The sequence below is a fragment of the Anastrepha ludens genome, chromosome 4 (assembly GCF_028408465.1).
Source record: "Anastrepha ludens isolate Willacy chromosome 4, idAnaLude1.1, whole genome shotgun sequence".
NCBI classification, from domain to species: domain Eukaryota; kingdom Metazoa; phylum Arthropoda; class Insecta; order Diptera; family Tephritidae; genus Anastrepha; species Anastrepha ludens.
Window position 1 is genome coordinate 25974914 of NC_071500.1, and position 23968 is coordinate 25998881.

Below are 23968 nucleotides of genomic sequence, written 5' to 3' on the forward strand. Positions count from 1 at the left end.
TTACCATGTGATCCATTACATCTTTAACAATCACATTGCACTCAAGTTCATCCCGTCCATTCAGGCAGTTCATGACGCCGTCACACTTTTCGGTTGCGCTGTAACACATCGACACTGTCGATCGGTTAAAAGCGATATACTCTTCAGGACTATCGTAACAGGAAAAAACTGCGTCATTGCAACCAAAACAGCCAAGTTCATCTTCGCCCATCGGACAGTCGGCATATCCATCACATATACGATTGCTGGTCAGCCGATCTATGCAACGACAAGCTGCCTCATCGCTGCCATCTGAGCAATCAACATAACCATCACACCAAGAACTTACTCGGATGCATTCTTTGCCGCTGTAACAACTAGTATCGTCTGCCGATTCGCACTTGAAATTATCCACGCGACCCAAGTGGTCAGGAAAGTTCGTGTAGGAGGCATAAATGATGTCCTGAGAAAGATTTTGCGCACTTGAACGCATCTTGAAATTACTATTCGAAAATGTCATAGTATTTAAACCACTGTCTGGTCCATCAGGGTTTATACCGCTGTTATTATTCTCGGCATTATTTTGCACATAAGTGCAAAAGAATTGCTGTTGTTGTTTCCGTGGCGAAGCGGTATTTGTAAAAGCCTTCGGTATATTACTCTGGCTGCTGAAAAATAATTTCTTAATCATTGCAACATAACCGAAAAGATGCCATTGTACTTATATGTGACCACTTACCCGCCAGCACCTGTACCACCACTTTGCCTAAAGAAATTTCCCGTTGGTCCAAAATTTTGTGGTACAAAGAAAATTCCGTTTGGGACGTTGAACCCCATTGGACCGCTAGCAAAGCTACTGGCCATGTTACTGTAATTGGGTGTCCACATAGGGCTCTGGTTGGCCATACGGAAATTAGCAGGTGTTATGTAAAAGCATATTGGTATGGTAGGCATACCGAAATTAGGATTATAAAGAAACTGAGCTGTTGCTTTCATCGTCTCGCCCGTTACGGGAAAACCACCTGGACCGCGGCTTGTAAACCGCTGACCTGGAGCTGGTGTGAATCTTTCTGATTCGGTGTTCGTGTTTTTATTGCGTAACCTCTTTGCTACTTGATCACACAAGGTCAAAAACTGTGCATCTGAAAATATGTGCAAATGAAATGGTATACAATTTACTACTTACATATGCATAAATTCAGCAGTTAGATCGCGGCTAACAAAACAGAGAACGTTCCGAAATAAGTATCCGAAAAAGTACAATTTTTGAGCTTTTTCTGAGCGATTTTGGCGTGTTGAGCGCAATGCTCAATTATGGAAGCATTTTTTTAACATTCATCTAACGGCACTTAAGAATATTTTCAACATGCTCGCGTAGACCGAAAAATTACACATCTAGGGTTCCAAAAAGAATTTATTTATGAAGAAAAAACTCCGATATACGAAAATTTACAGCTCATAAGATTATTTAGGATCATTTTGTTTAGCCGGAATTAGCTTTAGACTTTATTAAAAAAAACATACCCGGAGAGTGGTTTAAATTTGCCGAGTTAACTTTCGCTCCAAAGCTCGTAAAGGTTTTCATATCCCCTGCATCGAAGTTGTCAATTAATTCTCCTTGCTGATCTGGCACTATAGCACCCTTACGAAATAATTCTTCCCACATTTTGGCATCGTATGGACTCACAGTTGGCCGTTTAGCAGCCTTATAGCTATACTGCCGTTCCCTCTCTTCAACCATATTTTCTTCACTCGTTGGATAATCTAATGGATGGGACGAATACTTGGCGCCTGTATGCGCCTTCTCACGATCTAACATTGTTCTTGGCGTTGCAGCGCAGACTCCACCATAGGTGATAATAACATCTGAAGTATTGGTAAAAATAACCGTTTCGTTCATTACCAGAACAGCTGTAGATTGTGTGATTGGGCCGCTGGTAATAGAAACAACACGTCCGTACCCATCTTTGGAGTCATCTTTTTCTTCATCACTTATAGCGTCATTCTTTAATTTACGTAGCCTGTCTTCTTCTTTTTCGACCCCTTCGGTGATGTTCTCCAATTCTTCGAATACATCGCGAGTTGACGTCGATGTGATCCTACTGGTACTAGTAGCAACTGTATCATTGTCATCGTTACCATCTATTATCCAACTTATTTTTTCAGGTTTCTGAGTTTCTGCATTTTCAAACTCATCTAAAATCCAACTTACTTTTTCTGTACCTATTGACATAATTTCCATAGATGCGCTCGATTTCGTCGTGCTAGAGAATGTATGCTCAGGTCTTTCAGTTGTTTCAGGCATCAGAGGCCTATCCTTGGGCATTGTTGTTTCACCATCATTTTCATAGCCATCTAAAATCCAACTGATTTTGTGCGAATAATTTTTTGTGGGTATTGACTTTGTATCATTCTGAATTTTCTTCAGCTCTGGTGTATACGGCAAACTCGTTGTCATTGACTCAATTTTTGTAACTGGTCGTATGCCTGGTGTCGTTGCAGCTGTATTCTCCTGTACAGAGACTTTCTCTTGAATACCATCATCAGGTCCATCGATTATCCAGCTATAATGAATATGTTTATCGTCAACGTTCGTACTAAAACTTGAATTGTTTCCACTTTCCTCTTCTGCTGCCGCACTGAAGCTAGTCTCCGTCGTTGATCTAACGAAATGTTCACTAATTTCTTTATTTTGAATGCTGCCCTCACCATGTGTTTGCATTTGTTTGTCTGATAACTTTTTCGATTCGTCAGAAGCCGAGCTGGCGCTTCGTTGCAACACTTCTTCATTATCATTGAATATTTCTTTCATTTTATCCATTTTGTCACTGATATCTTTGGCTAAGTTGTACAGCCTCATGAATGCAACCATGCACCCACTGCTGTTTATGGACTCCTTCTTGCAACGAAGATACTCTTTCTCCAACTTTCCTAACTCCAAACGAGTTCGTTTATTTCGCACCTTCGTATAGAGACTATTAAAATCTGGTTCATGTTGCAGAAATACCGGATCCAACATATCTGGCAAAGCTCTCGCGTATCGATGGCGAACTATTTTCGAACGCAAATGTTGTATATCCAAACTTTGATCATATTGACTGACAGGTATGTCGTCGTGAGCTGATACTTGGTCTATAGCGATTACAACCCCTTCATTTGGGGGTATATGGTCCGATTGAGAGCTATATTGTTTTGCCTTTAGAAAACTTAACACCTCAGCCTCATGAAGTTTATCTACATACAATTGAATATTTATTCGATTTACAGCACTTATGGTTTAAGTATATGTACGAAGTGTGGCTATTAAATAACGCGAGTTACTATGGCAAATATTGTACTAATTAACGCCTTCAATATACACCTATTGTTCGAATAGTCTTCTTCTAACCCTAGTTTTACGACTCAATTTCATCTCAAGACAGGATAAAAGTTACACTGCGTAACATCGAAGACGAATGTGGCAGATGATCTAAGACTGAAATGCTTTACTTGGCTAGTAACCGCTTATGAGCCTTATGTTATATTAAACATTTTTCCAGGGAAACAAGAAAAAAAACCAATTCTAATACAAGGTCATGACTGTGCGAGTACTAATATGTTAATGAAAACAAATGAAATGAATGAAACCAAAAGTGACGTCTAGCTGTCAGTAGTGAATACATCTAATTCTTTTTTTACACAATAGATACGTTTCCAAAAAATTCATGTCAAAAGGGAATTAGGTGAAAAAAATATTAAACAATTATTTTTATTATTTCATGCTCACGCATTTACATTCATTAAATATATTAATTTATTAAACGGTCAGAACAAAATTCACCGAGTCTCATAGACTTTTCCTGAGCTTTATTAGTCGAAAAATCTAACTTTAAAAAAAAATTCATAAAATATTGAAAATCGTATTAAAACAAAACAATTTGTATGAAACTTTTTTTTAATTTTGAACTCAAATTAAATAAAATTCGTGTCAAGAGAAAATTAGGTGTAATTCCTAGAAAGTACCTTTTTTATGTCATCTTTGAGATTTGTCAAGTATGCAGGTGTACAATTTTGCACTATAGAAATAAGCGTTAAAATTATTGAAATTTATTATGAAAATCGTCGATCTTTAAGAACAACAACGCACCGCAAAATTTTTACCGCGTAATTTTTTTGGTGGAAATAATCGTCTGAATGAGTCGACAATACAAAAGTTGGTGACAAATTTTTCAAGAAACTAGTTCTGTAGAGGTTGGAAAAAGAACTGACAGACCCGACTAGGGTTTTTTGAAAAGTAAAATCTTTGTGAGTAAGTCAACAATGATTTCTCAGCTGTGTGAGCGAATCATTGAAAATTTTAGTTCTCGTATGGCAGCCTGTAGACGTACTAATGGTGGGTATTTAAATAATGCGTCCGTTCATGTAAAAATTATCCAGTAATTTGCCTATAACTTAAAAAAAACGATTTTTTCGAATTTCTACACTAGGGTATTCTTTTTTTTGATATTCTCAAAGCTTAACCTTTCAAGAATATTTCCTTTAAAGGATTTGTTAAAATCTTAATTATTTCCAAAACTTTAAACCCGTTTTTCTCGAAACTATATATTTCAAAACGCTGGCTGAGTCATGTTGTCCTATTGGATACAAACGCTCCGGCTCTGCAAGTATTCGATGCGGTACCAGCTGGTGGTAATAGGACTATGAATAAGTTCGTGCGGTTTTTTTCGAAATTTGAAACTTTATTGACGTAAAATGGTTACAAATTTAATATTCAAAATATTGTCCATCGCTTACTACTACTTTTTCCCATCTTTCTGGCAATTCACGGATTCCCTTTGTGAAAAATTCGGTCGGTTTTGCCGCAATCCACGAATCGATCCATTTTTTGACTTCATCGTAATTACGGAAGTGCTGGTCAGCCAGGCCATGTTGCATCGATCGGAAGAGATAGTAATCGGATGGCGCAAGGTCTGGACTATACGGCGGGTGGGGTAGGACATCCCATTTGAGCGTTTCTAAGTATGTTTTGACCACTTGTGCAACATGTGGCCGAGCATTGTCATGTTGCAAAATAACTTTGTCGTGTCTATCGGCGTATTGCGGCCGTTTTTCTCGCAGTGCTCGGCTCAAACGCATCAATTGTCGTCGGTAGACATCCCCCGTAATCGTTTCATTCGGTTTCAGTAGCTCATAATACACAACACCCAGCTGGTCCCACCAGATACACAGCATAACCTTCAGGCCATGAATATTCTGCGCCGACGTCGATGTTGAAGCATGGCCAGGGTATCCATACGTTGCCCGACGTTTTGGATTGTCGTAATGGACCCACTTTTCATCGCCAGTCACAATTCGATGCAAAAAACCCTTTCTTTTGTGCCGTTGAAGCAGTTGTTCGCATGCCATAAAACGGCGTTCAACGTCTCTTGGCTTCAATTCATACGGCACCCAATGGCCTACCTTTCGGATCATTCCCATGGCTTTTAAACGTTTGGAAATGGTTGATTGATCAACTCCCAAAGTTTTTGCAACCTCTTCTTGCGTTTGAGCCGGATCTTGATCGAGCAATTCCTCCAATTCGGTATCCATGAACTTTGGCGGCGCACCCTCGCGTTCTTCGTCTTCCAAGCCAAAATCACCACTTTTAAAGCGTGCAAACCACTTCTGGCACGTTCGCTCAGATAGAGCATGCTCACCATAAACTTCCACCAAGATACGATGACTTTCGGCTGCTTTTTTCTTCATATTAAAATAATGAAGAAGAATTCCCCGCAAAAACACATTATTTGGCACGAAATTCGACATTTTCAAGTGTGGTAAAAATATTGTTGTTTACGCTTCAAATAAAAAACTTATACTGACGTTTGTGCCTTACGACAGTAGCTCTCCAATGAATGTTTGGAAATGTGGATCGATGGAATAATAATCAAGTTACGCCATCTGTTGTAAAACCGCACGAACTTATTCATAGTCCTATTAATAAAGGAAGAAGAAGGCCTCCTCTGCGTTGGAAAGATCAGGTGGGGAAGGACTTGGCTTCACTTGGTGTGTCCAACTGGCGCCGGTTAGCACGAGTAAGAAACGAATTTGTTAAACTCGGCCAAAATCGCGTAAGCGGTTATAGCGTCAATTAAGAAGAAGAAGATATATTTCAAAATGTGTACCTTGATTTCTCAGGTTCTACTTAACCGATTTACTTGAAATTTGGTGTGAACATTCTCAATAAATATATCTATCGTACTTACTCTTATTATAAACAAAATAAAATTTGTACTATTTTTAAAAAATTCCGAAAAGTAACAAAAAGTAGTAAATAAATTTATTATTTGGCCAAAAACAATTTTGTTCGACTTTTTTGTAGTAAGTACGATAGCAGCATTCATCAAGTTTAATAATCTTTTTTATTTTTTTGTTTCAGATTATTAGAATGCTTGCAATCGTGGTAGGTGTGGTGCGCCATTTTTTGTTAACCCCCCACTTCAACAACTTATAACTTTTTTAGTTTTTAGTTTTTCGTTTTTTGAGATTTTTAATTTTTTATGTATTTTTAAAATAGAATACCCCCTTAATCTGCGAAAATTCGCTCACAAAGAGTATAGCAAAACAAGTACATGAACGCAAAACCAGTAATAATTTGCAAGTTTTACGAGCAGCTGATTAAATTGTTGGCGAGAAAATCACAAAAATTAAAACTTTTTTCAGTTGAGCTTCTTCACATTAATTAAAAAAAAAGCATTAAAAATGCAAAATAACATCACATTGCTTCATTTTGTCCACAATAATTTGTTCCGTTTCATCATCGCTGTCAGATGAAGGATATTCTAGTATTGTTGTGGCAATCTCAGCTTTCTTCCTTGCTTCCGTCTATATGTATGTATGTATGTATAAAAAGGCATTCATTGCCAAATTAGTTAATAACCAAGAAGTATAAGAATAAAACATTAAATGCTTCTGCTTTGTGTTTCGGAAATGCGGCAACGTTAACTGGAGGCTGTGGTTAAAAAGTGCATACCTCTATATCATTGGCCTATTCCTATTTAACCCTTAACGGCGAAAGGCCACGCTACGAGGGCATAGTACTTGTGCGATAGAAAACGAAAGGCCCCAATATGGGGGCATGAAAAGAATTCAGTTTTCATTTCATTTATTTATCATCGCTGTAGTTTTCCTTAACAAATATTGCAATTTTGTACATCCCTGGTTTCTTGATCATACACTGACAAGAAATATTTGCTGTAATATAACGTTTTAAGGCGTAAATATTGTGGAATATTCACAACTGATCTGTCGCATTGATATTCACCTAATTTTCCGTCGCCTTATGGGCGAGTATTGCAAAAAAGCTCTTGGCCGTTAAGGGTTAATATATGACATCAGATAAATTTTATCTAAAATATATTTACTTACATTCTTTTAATCAGCATTTTTATTTAAATTTGAATTTTCACTCAATTCGCAAATTTTAAGTCGTTTTTAGGTCGTTTATTTTTATTTTGCATTCAGCTCTTTTTCTCACTTGCATATTCTTACAAGTAAAAATGTATCCAGTAAAAACTTACTACTTCTCCTCAAAATGAAATGCGACTTTGTTCTCTCACTTTCCCCACTATGGAAGTTTTTTGGATGCATGAACACTTAAACTTGATAATTTGTAACAATTGTTAAAAAATATTTGCTTTGTGAACAGACCTAATGCCACTTCTCACATATAATTGTTTTGAATAAAAATAGTGAATCCTGAAAGAATTTAAATGTTTACATATTTTATTTTAAGGCACTCGAAAACCACCCGACTGGCGGTTGTTGGCGTGCGACGCACGTCTAATTTTCCTTGATCACCGTCAGTCCCATTATCTAATAGCCACACCTGCCTCGTATATATAAATGTCATAAATTAATTAGAGTTTCCAAAATACTCACCAATTCTATTGGGTGCTATGGAATGATAGATTAAGATGGTCGTTAGTAGCAGTAGCATTACACCTGAAACGGCCAGCGTTCGAGTAAGCGCAGTTCTGAGGGATTTCCTTTGAGTTCGCGTGCCAAAGACCTCATTATCTACTAGAATACAAATATTTAAAAAATCTGGATTGTACAATAGCATTTAAATGAGTATGTCAACGAATCAGCCGAACAGACTAATCGATTGATAACGATTAATGCGAATATACAAAGATTATGATGATATGAAGGTATGCATCCAACACTCCAGATGCTTTCATTCCGTTTAATGTTCTCGGAACAAGAATGACCGAAATTACTATGAAAAAATTAATATTTGGCCTCGTCGAAAACAATATCTCTATTTAAACCTGAAACTTTGTTCAACTATCTGACAGAGCCTGACTTAAGACTAAATAAAAACAGGTTCAAAATATAAAGTATGACAGGGCAGGTTGTTATACCTATCTTACTCCAGCCGACTAATTGCACTTTCATTAATATTGCATTTTTTTATTTTTTTAAAAAGGGTAAAAAGGGAATAGATGTGTGTATCAACACCATCGAACGACGACTGAAGGAGGCGAACATATCCTACCGTCCCACATCATCCAAACCACTGCTCCTAAAAAAAACACATTGAGAAACGCAAGGCTTGGGCTAACGAAAAGATGGAACGCGATTGGAGTGAGGGTGTTTTCACGGATGAAGTAACTTTCTGGACTTGGGTTTCACTTAAGCGAGCTTGGCCAAGGAGTTATACTAAAATTGTACAGCGCACTGTTAAACATCCGGTGAAAGTGAATGTTTGGTATTGCTCCTCCGAGCACGGATGATCGGAACTCTTCACCCAAAATTTGAACGCCGAAAAAATGGTCGAAATTTACAATCGAGAACTTTTGAAGTGGGTGAAAGAGAAAGAAACAATGATTGGGTCTTGCAAGAGAAGAATGACCCAGAACACCAAAGTCGACTCTTTACGGCCTGGAAACAAGGAAATGGCGTCACAATAATGGACTGGCCTTCCCAGTCCCCAGACGCCAATCCCATTGAAAATGTGTGGGGAACTATGAAAACGCATCTTGCCGGAAGGCCAGTCCATAATTTAAAGCAACTCGTGCGCCAAGTTCGAAAAATCTGGTCTTCTTTGCCGACGAGCTACACAGAAAAGTTGGTTCAAAGCTTGCAGAGAAAATACCAGGCTATACTCGACAACGATGGACACTACACGGCTTATTGAGAAATTGCGACTCGTAGTCTTGTACATACTTTCATGTAAAAAAAATTAAATATATAACTTTTATACTTCGTGAATAATTGAACTAGCAAAAATTCGAATACTCTTTCTGTTTACCCAAATACTTAGAACTAAATATAGAATGAAAGGAGGATCGCACTTTGACCTTAAGATCATTTTTACCCTACACCAAAGGTAGGCAACCTGCGACTCGCGAGTCAGATGTCGCTCTTTGGTTATGAAGCTGCGGCTCTTTAGTTATTTTTTATTTTATGAAAAAAAAACGAGGACTAGGCACCGATTTTATCTCTCAGCTACATATGTACTTGTACTTGCTGACTGTAAAGAGTTATTAAACGAAATGGAGACTCAGTATTTCGACAATAAAGTGCGATGTTTTTCCAAAGGTAAATTGTTGAAAGAAATAAAAATCATTCATAAAAAGCAAACATTGAAAAGATGTTTAATGTGGTGACCCAAGAATGATAGAAACAAGATTGCGCCCATTAGAGAGTGCGTGACGTCGCATAAGCTGAGTTGTGCAGTGTTGCCAACCATTTGCTTTTGGCAATAAATGTAGTGATTTTTTATACCCAAAATGCGAAAATTTTTAAGTTTAGTGTTTGTTTCTTTTTTTAATTTAACGCTACCAAAACTGTAAATTAAAAAAATACTGTATTATTAAACAGAAGAATGTTAAAAAAGGTCACTCTGAGAAGATTTTAGTGTTAATGAAAATTTGATGGGTCGTATAAAATTTGATATTTTGCAAGTAAAAATTTAATTTTTTGCTCCTTTTAGGTTATGTTAGAATATTGAATCTTCTTCTCTTGAATCTTCTTCTCTTAACATTGAAAACCTTTTTACACATTTAAAAAGCGTTTAAATTTAAATGGTAAATGAAGAAATAACTGATATTAGATACATAAAAGCTGGAGTACCACAGGGTAGCGTACTCGGTCCTATACTTTATACGATTTTTACATCTGACATACCCGAAACCGAAAATGTCCTAATGGCTACATACGCTGATGACACCGCTATACTAGCTTCAAGTCCGTCCCCAATTGATGCAACCAATCTAGTTCAGATAGAACTAAACGAGATACAGACGTGGCTGGACCGATGGAAATTAAAAGTTAACACAAACAAATCTGTGCATGTTTTGTTTTCATTGAGACGGAAAGAATGCCCTTCACTCTATCTAAATGGTAATATAATTCCCAAACATGATACGGTCAAATACCTTGGCATACATTTGGACAAACGGCTAACCTGGAAATGCCATATTCAAGCAAAAAAAACCCAGTTAAAGATAAAAACAAACAAACTTTACTGGCTACTAGGACCAAAATCAACACTTAATCTAAATAACAAAATATTAATATATAAGACTATACTAAAGCCAGTATGGACCTACGCAGTACAACTGTGGGGAACTGCTTGCAATTCTAACATAGAAATTCTGCAAAGATATCAGTCAAAAACTTTAAGGCTTATCACAAGTGCACCCTGGTTCGTCACAAATAAAGCCATACATACTGATCTAAAAATTCCCTTTATAAAAGATGAAATTAAAAAAATTACCACAAAATATTTACAGAGATTAAGTTATCACGATAACCCGCTAGCAATTGCATTACTTGATGAAACTAATGAAATTAATAGACTTAAAAGACATCATGTATTAGACATTCCATTCAGAACCTAATAGATAAATCTAATATTAAAATGTATTAAAATCTAACACATAAGTCTGAATATAAGTGTACATTAATCGTAGTATACATATATATCATTATTGACCTCAATGGAGCTCAATAATATAAGTCAAATTGTTAATAGTTAGATAATTTGCTTATTATTTTAAAAATAGATTGCAAATAAACGAAAAAAAAAAAAAAAAAAAAAAAATTTACTGAATGCGAGTTAAAACCATAGAGGTGTAGTTGTTTTTCCGGTCCTTAATCCTTAATGGGACATAGGGCATCAAAAGGTGCGTTCATAGTAAAAATAAGCAACAAAATTCCTGAAAATACTGAAGAACCCATAACGACATTTTTACAAAAAGAGTCCCTTATTTTGTTACATAACCAAAAAAGGCGTTCTCTTAACAAAAACGAATAAATTAAATTGTACATAACCATAACACATTTATTAAAAAAACGCACATTTTAAGACGATTTTTCATGCATACAAAGTTCTTTAAGTAATTCAATAAAAATTTAATAATTTTTTTTTCTTTAAATTTTAGTGCGTTTTTATATCCAAAGCTAGGCAACACTGCAATAGCGAGAGAGAGATTTCACTGCTGAAAGGAGAAGAACACCAACAATAACCGCAATCGCGGGCAATGCGACCAAATATTAAAGAAAAGTAAAGCTAAATAAAACTGATTGAATTATTGAACTAATTTTAAAATATGTACATTTTGCAAAATTATAAACATTACTTTTAATTAGAACAGGCTAGAAAAATGTCATGAAGAAACAACTAAAACTTCAAGACTAAATAGCAAAAAAAAAATGCTTAATCAAGTTACGAAAATTTTAGTCTGGCCATACTGGAGCTAAAATCACGTGACTCGTTGCCAAATTCGCTGAGAGCAAAGTAACGGTACCACGATGGGCGCCATCTCATTATTCTTTCCGTCATGGTGGTGACCAATATCAGACTACCCGCTCAGCGAATTTCACAGAATCAGCGGTTGGGCTGACGTAGCAGGAGTTATGAATCGGTTTGTTTACGAAGAAACTAAGACCAACGACACTTCGTTGTCGTCTGAATAACGACTTATTGGACGAGTGTGTGAATACATGTGAAATAATCGTGCAAATTTTGGCTGCGAATACTCCCGTGACATGGTAGCCGAAGTTCCCCTCACAATTGTGTTTTTCGCCATAGTTATTGGCCAAACCTAATAAACTATCATTCTTGGTACTATTTATTCTCGGCTTACTGACTCTTAAATATTGCTTTCTGAGAGTTGATAGGGTAAATAAATAAGAGAACAAAGGAATATGTTGAAACATTTCCCTACATTCATGCAGTTATCTAATATCCAAGAAAAGAGGTCTTTAAAATTATATTAACTCTCACTGGTCATTAGTTCACAGAAAGCTTACTGCAAGAATTGTGCTATTCTACAACAGAACCAATCACAGTTGTTGCCTTGAAGAAAGAGAGGAAACAGTGTAGCATTCCCTATGTAATTGGCCCGCCCTCACATTCCTTGGGCATAGCACGCTTGGAAAGTATGCTAACAGAGCTGTCAGAGCCACAATGCGCGATATCAATAAATTCATAGGAGAGTGGAGAAGATTCGTCTATTTAGACTACGGCGTTATAATCCACGAGGAATGCTATAAAATGTTACTTCTACATGCTAGCTGAGACTCGGTTCTATGTTACCGAAATGACTTCGACTTAAATAGAACCAAGGACTACGGACTCTTAATTCAGCAGCATTCTGCAATTCCAAAATATGAGGGGGATGTTTTATGCAGTTGCAATGACAACTAATTGAAAGGAGTGCGTAGGTTCACCTCTACGTGAATGAAATAGCACAGAAATGATAGAAATTTTTTTTCTAAAAGCGGTCGCCCCTTTCTGCCCATGAAAAAGCTCCTCATAAAAAATAGCTGTAAGTAGTAGCTATAGTAATTATTTAATACATTAAGATATTATTATTATTATTTAATTTAAGTCGTTATCATAGAGAAGTATCAACCATTGATATTTTTCTCTTGATTTCTCACATTTTGAAACTTTTGAGAAAATTCGAATAAAAACGTCGAGCAAATAAATTTTCTATTACGAATACTCTTACTCACTTTATATATAAATACAGTGAACCAAAAAAAAAATGTATCCCAAAGCGTTTGGTCTTGGACGTTCGATATTTCCGACCAATTGAACTTTAAAGTAACTGAAAGAAAATTTTATTTTGTAAAAATCAATTTATTACCAAAAACTACGACTTACGATTAAAAAAATATTATTTATTTAATTAAAAATAATAGAATAATTACTACTTTGTGTGGCCACGTCTGGCGTCTAACTCAACTTGCAGCCCTTTTAAATTTATTTATTTATTTTTGTCATAGAAGTGTCATTTTGTGTAACATCGGGCGGTGTATTTTCCCATATATCCTGAAGTAGTCCAATTTGTTCATTATTCTGTCAATGAAGACAAGATTGCGTACGCCTTTTGTGCCAAGTGCGCCCTACACCTTGACACTGCCTCCTTTGTGCTTTACCGTTTTACTCAGATATTTGTTGATCAGCGCTTAGCGCTCCTTGCGCCACTTGAACCGGCGTCCAGCAGACTTCAAATGAAACAAAATTTAACTTGGACTCATCTATAAATTTTACAATATCCCAAGTCATTATCACGTAGATGCACTCTCTGGCATATTGTTAACTTTTACCAACATTTTTTGTTGATAAATATGGCTTGCTGTGCGCCATATATGCCCTAAAATCAAGGGAATTTGAAAAATTTCGTAAAATTTGAAGATAGACTCTTTTGGACCTTCTCCTCCTACATGGACTTCCTACTTCACCGTTTTTCTTGTACTTGGTAACAAAACTCGCACAATCACAGCACGGAAATAAAAGTGAATAAAAATAGCGGTTCTTACTAAATTTGTTTTTTCTTGTTCACTCCTATCGGGGGCATAGGGCACCGACGAGACTCTCAAGACCTCTGCTCCCTTGCGGGTTCCCGTCCAGTGCCAATCTCGTGATGCTATCTGGTGGTTTTCTCAATGTGTGACCTATCCATCGCCACTTTCTGCGTTTGAATTCCCTAAGGATGGGTTCCTCGTTCGTTAATCTCCACAGTGCGTCGTTACTGATGGTGTTTGGCCAGAATATTCTGCAGATGATGCGGAGGCATTTGTTGATGTACTAAATAAATGCATTTAAAGTGTTGCCAACGGAACGACAAGTTATTTATTTTTTGGTGCTCGAAGAAGAAAGTGTTTTTGTCTTTTTTTTAAGTTTTGGGTAATAAAATTAGTTTTACAAAATAAATTCCAGGATAGCTAGGACTTCCAACAGGCAGATATCTACAGCCAGCCAGAGCTGTTGATGCAATGGAAAAGTTTGAAGGTTGGAGCACTGCCTCAGACTGTAGAAGAAAGAAGCACCCAGTGACCTTAATCGGCTAGCTGCCAAACCCGGACATTTACAAAGAAAGGGCTCAACAGTCTCCTTCCCTGAAAGGTCCCCACAACTTGTGCAATGGGGGTTGAATGTTAAACATAGCTTTTCAGATGTGTGCCGATCGTCCAATGACCGATAAAGACAGTTAGGAGTTTGGAAATTGAATGGCGGAGAGTCCCCAAGACTTTCTGAATCCTCCTTCTATTATACTGCGGTCACAGGGTTTTCGAAATAGCACATAAAGAAATGGAGCTCCATCTTTTCTGTGCTCTTAGGGGGATGCCGATGACCGAGTAGGAGGTATCTAGGACCAATTCAGCCCGCTTTGTGGCATGGCATGAGCAATTTCATTTCCCTCTATGTACCTACCATATGTCCTGGAACCCAGGAAATATTGCCTGCACTCCTAAGATATACTATATGATCTCCTTAAGACTATTAACTAGTTTGAATCTGCACCATGGTGTGGGCAGAGCCTTGATCGCGGTTTAACAATCGGAGAGTGTTAATATCTCACTTACTCCTACTAAGCATTTTGTACGCCTGCAAGATCGCAAAGACTTCTGCTTGAAAAACACTAGCAGTATTCGGCAATTTTAAAGGGGTAGATAAATTGGGAGCTTTAAAGAAAACCCCTGCTACGACTTACGATTCCATTGGAACCGTCAGTGAAGACAGAGGTGCCAGTTTCGCTGCAGATTTTCCCCTCGTTGCCCTCCTGCCTATTTGGAAAAATTGTCCTAGCACGACCCTCAAACTGAAGTTTTTTGATCGAAAGATTTGTCCAAAGTTCAGAGAAATATGGTGTTAACTGTACAGCCATGTCCCTTGAGAGCTTGCCTCCAGAGCCCAACCTCCTTTAACCTGTTTGCACTTTAAGCAGCGATGGAAATAACTTAAAAGTACAAAACGACATTCAAGGCAGCACAGGGACAAGTTCTACATGCTACGGTGACGCCAATACATGCAGCTACAAAAATGGTGGACCCAGACGTGGGTGAATAGAATTGGTCCTTTATGGATGCCGTTCTGGGTTCTCTCGAAGTAATATAGAAAGCAGTTCTGGGAAGGGTGTCTCCCCAGAAGGAGCGGAGGGATCGTTTTAGTGGCTACACCACACGACGCAGTAGACGACGGTCGCTGTAAGGGCGAATGCATTTTGAACCCTACCTCACCCAACAAAAAAAAAAATACATGCAGTCCTTTGCACCCTCCCCAGTTTGGTGATATTATAGCCCTCCCCACTAAACCAGGCATCCATACGTTAAAATTGGCAGAACCACTACGTTGTACAACCACAGCACGACCCGTGGCTTGAGTCCCTATTTTTTGCCGAACATAGATTTGCAGGAGTAGAAGGCTATACTCGTGCAGGCCTTCGTTACCCGATTTTCAATGTGTAGCTTCCAATGGAGTTAGAAGTCAAGTATCACTCCAAGATACCTAACTTTCGTTGAAAGCCGGAGATTGTGGTTGTTTAATTCAGGAAGGGAGGTTTATATTTTCCTGAAACTATTTAAGAAAGAAACTGAAATAGTCTTTTAGTAACTGTTGGTTGCAACTTTAAAGTTTAAATGGTTTTAGAAATAATGCATGCCAAAGACAAAACTATTTGTTGTACACGTTTTGTTTTTGTTTTTTGTTCACTGTATATAACTACATATGTACGCATACTTGTAGGTATATAATGTATACATGTATATAGTATGTGCACCAAAGTTTTCAACACTTCACAAAAACTAGATTATTGCAAACCTACCCTCGGATAGTCGCTTTATTTTTGCCATCATTGTATCGATACATTCATTTATTTCAAATATTGATTAGCTAAATTCGAAATCTCTTGCGTTGACTTTTCCGTAAAAATTAACTGAAATTATAAAACACATTCAAGAATTAAGCATTTCGCTCTCTTTCTGTAGCATAAATTCATTTTTATATGTACACAGAGTTTGTCCACAATTGAAATTTTTTCCACCTCAATATCCACCAATATATTTATGCATAAAAAATGTAGATATATTAATGAGTGTTCACTACAAGTGAAAACACATGTTTCTATGCCGTCACAAGGATCAAATTGCACTTTCGTTATAAACAGTTTCATTCAATGCACAACACACTTTCATTAATCCAATATACCCATACATATGTATGTATGCACACATCCTAATGTGTATGTAATCCAAATCAATGTAATCCGAAACTCAGTGAGCTGCCTTGCAGATATGTAAAGCAAGTAGGTGCAAGCAATTATAATTCGACTCCCGCGAATACTCCGGCCAACCAAATTCAACGAACGACCGACCGATCACTTCCGTTTGAACGACACGGCGCGACTGTGCCCGGTAACGGCTTTCGACTCTGCTTTTTAATCATTTCAAAAAGTAGAGCATCGCTGCAAACCACCAAGAATCGACCCAAAATTGTAAAGTAAATTTTGCCATAACCACTGAATTTCGCTGGTAATTAATGAAATTCAATTATTTTTGTTTTTACTTTGGAACGCATATTTTGTTTAGGTTAGCAAAAAAATGCTGGATATTATTATATTGTCGCCTTTTTCGCGGGTGTGTTATTTTACATCATGCTTTCAAAAGAAAAACGTCAACAATATCGAAGAAAATAAATCAGAAAGTATTTTTTGCTATTTCATTATGGAAAATACTATGTTCGCCAGCAACGGGCATATTTTGCGTTAGTGGGTAGGTAGTTCGTGCACGCACCGCAGCATAAAGTCGGGGTTACTTTGGGGCATTGCTCCACTGCATAGTCAACACTTAAAAAATTCTGCAAGTTGGTAATTCTTGCAACGACGAAACGACACAAAATAGTACATAGGAGTGCAAATTGATAAAAAATCATCGAACCGAAACGGTCGAAGCTCTTAAAAAGTTAATTTAAGTGTTCATATTTAACGTGAATTAAAATTTTTTACATGAGCAAAAACAAAAAAAAACAACTTTCAGATTTAGTATTAAAGAACTGAATTATATTAAAATACATATTGTACATAACAAACAAACATAACATACAACCTAAAAAACTACTCGCTAAAAAACTACTCGCCACTCATTTTATAGTAGGGGAGACCGGGGATGGTTGACTAACTTTTGGCTTAAGCTCGTATATCTCTGATGTTTAATTTAATATAACAAAAACAACAATTGCTACCGATAAAAGAACTATTCAGGTACCTTAAATATAATAATATGACCTATATATTCTCTATTATAATACTTATTTTGATGATTTTATAAGCCCCTGACGCTTGGTCAACCTACCCCATGTCCGGGGTAGGTTGACTATGTTCATGGGGTAGGTTGACTTAGACAGTAATTAGTATAAATTAAGAGGATTGGTATAAAATAAAACACAAAAATTTACTAAATGATAGAAACTTTTTAATTAAAATGCACAAACTTAAATTCAAGATCCTTTTTCAGGTCATAAAGAACTTTGATAAATCTAAAAAACAATCTTTAATTCTCTCACTTTAAATCTTAAAAACGAACTTAAAAATAACCATAAGTAAGATTAATTCTTTGTACTTTCTTTTCAACTTTAATTGGCGAGCTATGACTCTATTAGGCACGTGAACTGTTGTAAGTCCCGTCTCATCAACATTCCAGATATCACCTGGGGTAAGATTTAATCGTTCGTAAACTGTTTTCAAATTACCAAAAAAATCATCATCGTTTTTCTGGTTGAACGACGTAGCTCTAGACAGGCTCGTAGCTTGAGGTGATCTTATTGATAATGAGGAATGACGTTTTAAAAAATTACCAAGCCAATCTTCGCCAGCCATTAATTTTGTTTTCCAAGATTCAGGCATAGTTTTATTATTCTTTTTTGCGTATTCAAATGCAAACTTGCGTGTCTCATACGGTGTCAATCCATAATAAATATCAGCAGCCGTCTTCAAATAAGCTGTCAGTTTGTTTTCTTCGTCATCGCTAAATATCTGCCTATTTCTTATGTACTCGGCCGTGTCCAGTGACAAATCAGCTCTCGTGAGGTTAGAATTACTTTCTAACTTATTTTTTAGTTTAGTTACATAACGATGCAACGTTTTGTACGGGACTTGGTATTGCTTTGACGTGGCGTTTTTTCTTTCATTATCGAAGATAATCGCGTGGCAAGCTCTTTCTATGATATCTTTTGGAGAATTACCCCTTTCAGATTTTCTTTTGTAAGTCCTCATTGTCTGTAAAAATACAACAGTAAATTAGAATGTGACAGAAGACTGTAGAGCAATTCCATGAGAGATGATCATGAAAGTAGGAGCGACTGGGGTTGGTTACCAATTAGTCAACCTGCCCCGAACAAAATTTGTCAACCAGCCCCTGACGCTATTTTGCACTTTAATTGCTCATAATATGCAAACTCTGGCACTAACATAGGAGCAATACTGCGTTATATATAGTAGAACTATTATGTTTTTATTTGTCATAAGAACAAAATTGTTTCTAACAGATACATAAGCACAATAACAAAAAAAATACGAGCTAAAAAATTACTTACCGAGAACCAAAACACAATATGTGATCTCACTCACGAACGCCTTGCGACTGCCGCGGCTCACTTCGCACAAGTTCGCGGGTCATGGGGAGGCATCGATATTCATGATTGGTTGATGAAAATCACGTGATTATGACGAGTTATTGTTACTTAATCTACCTGCCACTATAGCCAACCATCCCCGGTCTCCCCTAGTTGTTGTGGTAATGCATATAAATTCATCATAAATCTTGGTGGAAGCTACAGTCCGTAGCCAGATATAAATCCGTGTCGTGGGTACGACAAAAATTGTGCGCGATACTTCCAGTTTCCCCTTCCTCTTCAAATCTTCATCACAAATCGCATATGAGAGCCCCTATTTTTTCAGGCGCCACACTAAGATGGTACTCTCTATGAAAGTAACTGCTGCAGCCAAGCTCTACATGCTTGGCTTGCAATCTAATCTCAGACGTGCATACAGGGTCCGGCACTCGAAGTGTAACCAATTAAAAAGGTCACAAATTTAGTTTGGAAAACTACTTTTATTCAATTCAAAGTTAAAAAAGTGTGAATAAGAATCAATTTACTTTTGTTCGATATGACCACCTTTATGCCTTGACTATGGGTTTTGAGACGGTCCAGAAACGAATCGTGAGCAGCCCGAATGTGACTTGTAGGTATTTTGGCTCACTCGCGGACAATAGCTTTTTTCAGTGTCTCGAGGCTGGTGAATATTTTAGTTCGGAACTTGTTTTCCAAAATGGCCCAAAGAGAATAATCCATCGGATTCTCGTCTGGTGAATTTGAGAGCCATTGTGTGGAGGTTATGAAGTTCGGAACATTTTTAGCCATTCTTGTTTCACGCAAGCTTTGTCCTGTTGAAACGTCCATGGTCTGCCACCGAAATGTTTGTCTGCTCATGGCTTCAAAGCAACTTCCAGAATACTTTCCTGATAATTTTTCGCATTTACCTTAACGCCAGGCTCGATAAACCCTATCGTTTTGGTAGTTTACGAGTTGCTCAATTTGAAAAATTTTCTCGCCAGAACACACAATGTTCGGAAATTGACCGCTTTCGGCCAAGCGAAGCAACTCCTTCGCTCTCTCAAGTCTGACTTGTTGCTGCTTTGGTAGGAGATCATTCGCCTTTTGGATCTTGTAAGGCTTAACTTTGAGATCATTTTTCAGTTTGTGGCGGATGCTATGGTCAGATATTTTCAGTTCTTTCGCCATTTGATTGGCACTTCGTCAAGGATTTCGCTCAAGTCGCTTCTTCACTTTTTGAACCATTTCACGTGACGTTGCAGTCTTTTGATGATCACCTCCATGACGTTTTGCGATGCTACCACTATCAGTGTAACGAGTAATGGTGCGATAAACCAAAATTTTATTTACTTTAAGGTGTTCGAGCTCACAAACAAACGCTGGTTGTGATTTTTCAGTCAAATATTATAAGAGTGAATTCCATTACTGATTTTCTTTTTTCGCATTTACTTTCGGCAAAATGCTTCCGCGCGCTTGTCAGCAATACTCTGAACTGTGGTTTATAATACGTTGACATATAAGTAGATGATCTACTTTTTCGCGCTTAACTCAAAATCCGTAATTAAAAAGCGCGATTTCCCATACAAAAGTTCTCTCCCAAAATCTGAGATTATAAAATAATCCTAGAGAATACCGATACTTTTTGACATACAACCCTGTGTTTTCTATGTTATCGATAATTATTATTACGAGTTTAAGGAGAAACATCAAAATAAAAACTAAATGGAATGGATGCCGGCAAAGCAAACAGGTCTGTAAACACAATTCTAATAAAATGTTTGTTAAATATTATTAATTAGGGATTCATTTTACAGAAAAAGCGTGTGTTCATAAACGTTTTGTCCTCTTATTACTTACTATAAAGTACCATAATTTGTTGCCACCTCAGTTAGTAATAATTAAGGAAACCAAAAACACCGAAATATTCCACCAAAATCTATACTATAAAGGTGAATGTCTGTACATTGTCCGCGCATCACTACGAAACGACAACACAAAATGACGTAAAAATGTTTATACATTCATATTTTCACTCAATGAAGGTTATAGGCATGTTTTTATGATGGGACTCCCTTCCCACAGGCCCCAGGCCGCGCCACTACTCTCATTCGTCACTAATAATCGAATATTTGCTTAAATTTAATCTAAAAAATCTTAGTTTTTCCTATTTCCCACTATTTATAGCACACTCTAGACTTCACAATCTGCATAAGCTGTTCAACTATGACCCAAATGCAAAGTTCAAAAACGGTTTGAGATAGAAAATTAATAAAAATAATATTGCTTGATATTTTTCTGATTGGTTGTTTTGATTTTATTCAACGAGACATAGCAACGGATGCCGGGTATTGTAATGTTATGGTTATTAATAAAAAAATATTTTCTATGAAATTATTGTTTGTAATTCTTTTATATACATTCATATCCTAAATCCCTCAAAACTACTCCTACGTGAACGGGGCCGCGGGTTAAAGCTAGTAATTTCTATAAAGAAAAACCTCTCAAAGCAGGATTAACAGCTAATTGTAGATTTTGCAGGTAATCTGCCATATGGGAACCGGTGGATTAATTTTGTGGATTTATTGGTAATTAATGCATATGTGAACGTACTTTTATAGAACGCAAAGCTTACATCTGATAAAAATGTTCTTTAGGTGAATAAAATCTAGGCATGTTATATTGTCTGATATCTTTAATTAAATTAAATTAGGCAATTCAATTTAAATTTATTTTATCTAAATACTTACGGCCACCGTAGCCGAATGGGTTGGTGCGTGACTATCATTCGGAATTCAAAGATAATGTGGTTCGAATCTCGGTGAAACACCAAAATGAATTACAACAAGCGTTTTCTAATAGCGGTCGCCCCACGGCAGGTAATGGCAAACCGCTGAGTGTATTTCTGCCATGAAAAAGCTCCTCATAAAAATATCTGCCGTGTAGAGTCGGCTTAAAACTGTGGGTCCCTCCAAATGTGGAACAACATCAAGACCCACGCCACAAAGAGGAGAAGCAGCTCGGCCAACTACACACAAAAAGGATGTACGCGGCAATTACATATACATATAGGGTTTTTTAATAGGTGCGCTTCAACTTTTTTCCGATAGGGAGGGCGAACGACGCAATATTTTTTATTTTTCGCTTGTCATTTGTAAACTTCATTAGTTTACATTTCATCATGGAACGCTACACACTTGAGCAACGATTGCAAATCGTGCAAATTTTTTATGAAAATAATCGTTCTGTTGCTGCTACTTTAAGATTACGGGCATTACGAGCATTTTACGGCCCATTTAACAAGCCGTCCCGTTTTGGGGTTATGTGAAGTCATTGGTCTACAGTAACAAGCCGGCGACGATTTGTGAGCTCAGAGCCAATATTGAACGCGAAATTGCTGGAATTTCGGCCGATTTATGCAAAAGAGTGGTCGAAAATTGGGGTCAACGATTGGACTTCGTAAAACGTGCACGCGGTGGTCATGCAAAAGAAATCGAATTTCATACTTAAATGTATATGTTCGAACTCGATAATCAAAAAAAAAAATTTGTTAAAAAAGTCAAACCGTTTGTGTTTTATTCAAAAAAGTTCAAAAGTTGAAGCGCTCTTACTGAAAAAGCCTATATATACTTACAAAAAAAAAGTGTAAATAAAAACTGTAACTCTGTTTGTGGAAGTTTATTAATTGGCGTGAAATTTACCCGTGTCGTTTAAGTTAAAAAAGTAAGTATATCTACCGAAGATTAAGTAACAGGAGTAATAAAGGTTGGGATATAACTACTATATAGGTTTTTAACTTCAAATTAAAATTTTAATTTCAAATTAATTTTTTTTAAAAGCAATTTAAAATTTTTTTATTTCAAATTAATTTTTTTTTTTAATTCAAATTAAAGATTCTTAATTTCAAATTAAAGTTTATTAATGTAATATTGAATATTTACAATAAAAAATGAATAGGAAAAGGTTAAATAAAGCAATTTAGACAAAGCATTTAATGCAACGGTTGCTCCGCTACAGCCAGCGGTAGTTTCCTAGACATGTCAACGTAATAATTGTTGCAATCAGTAGAAGTTACAGTGCTCATTGATTCTTCAATAATCTGTACCAAATTTTGATTATTTTGACAATTTAATTTTTGAAAATACCTTTTCTATAGGATTTAACATGGGGGAATATGGTGATAGAAAAATTAACGTATGATTAGTGTTACTAATCTTTTCGCGTACTTCCCGAGTTTTATGGATTCTGGCATTGTCCAGAACCAACCATGCTTTTACAATGTTACTTTCAGCAAGTTTATTAAATAATCCATCGACAAATGTAATAAAAACATTTGAATTTACTGTTGAGTTAGAAATTACTTGAAAATGTATAATACCATTTAAATTCATGGCTAAAATTAATGAAACATTTCTTCCTCTTATTGTTGGAACTATTGCATGGGCTTTAGTTCTGCGAAGATGATAGTTGAAACCGGATTCATCAATAAAACTTATATACGTTCCCACGACAGTCGGTTCTACGTTACCGGAACGACCCGGATTTATATTCGGCCAAGGACTGTCACTTCAGCAGCATTCCCCATGTATGTGTGGAGAATGTTTATGCTGCTACAACAACAACATAAAAATTATTTTTATTTATTTATATGTAAGAGTAATAGTTATAAATAATCAATACAATAAAATTTAACAAGAACTCTGGCTACTAAGGCCTTTGGCTCAGAAAATATAAAAATTATTTTCTCAAGTGTTTGTGGAGCATTTCGTAAAAAATTGAGTGCATAATTTTTGCGTTGTTCAATTGTTGATTTGGAGTTTAAACGGTCCAGGTTGATTGTGGCGGTTTTTAATGGTATTTTTAAAGCTTTTATTGCATTAAATATCGTTGTTGTTGTCATGTTGACGTTTTTATTTTGAAACAATTTTTTTTTATATTTTTTAAAGTAATTGATGGATTTTCTTCAATTATTTTCTCCACATAGTTTAAAATCTTATCACCACGATTTCGTCTAATAATCTCACATCCATCCTTCTTATACCTTCTAATTATAGAAGTGGTTCTATTTTTATTAATTCCAGCTAATTCTGCTGTCTCTATAATAGCTTTACCTTCTTCATA

At 36.5% G+C, this 23968-nt stretch overlaps 1 protein-coding gene across 4 annotated transcripts in view; it reads right to left on the minus strand.

Moving 5' to 3' along the window:
* The window catches only part of LOC128861281 (serine protease nudel), a 33941-nt gene extending 17307 nt beyond the window's left edge, over positions 1–16634 (minus strand). Inside the window, exons 1-6 of one of the 4 annotated variants that reach the window (XM_054099300.1) lie at positions 16454–16634; positions 16065–16175; positions 7879–8016; positions 1504–3213; positions 719–1121; positions 5–647 (exon numbers count right to left, since the gene is read on the minus strand). In XM_054099300.1, the coding sequence (XP_053955275.1) occupies positions 5–647; positions 719–1121; positions 1504–3213; positions 7879–8016; positions 16065–16095 (2925 nt within the window). In that variant the 5' untranslated portion in view covers positions 16096–16175; positions 16454–16634. Of the gene's footprint in view, positions 1–4; positions 648–718; positions 1122–1503; positions 3214–7878; positions 8020–16064; positions 16176–16428 lie in introns of all 4 variants that reach the window. The other 3 variants (XM_054099298.1, XM_054099296.1, XM_054099297.1) reach the window with 3 other exon arrangements.
* Between the last annotated feature and the right edge of the window lie 7334 nt (positions 16635–23968).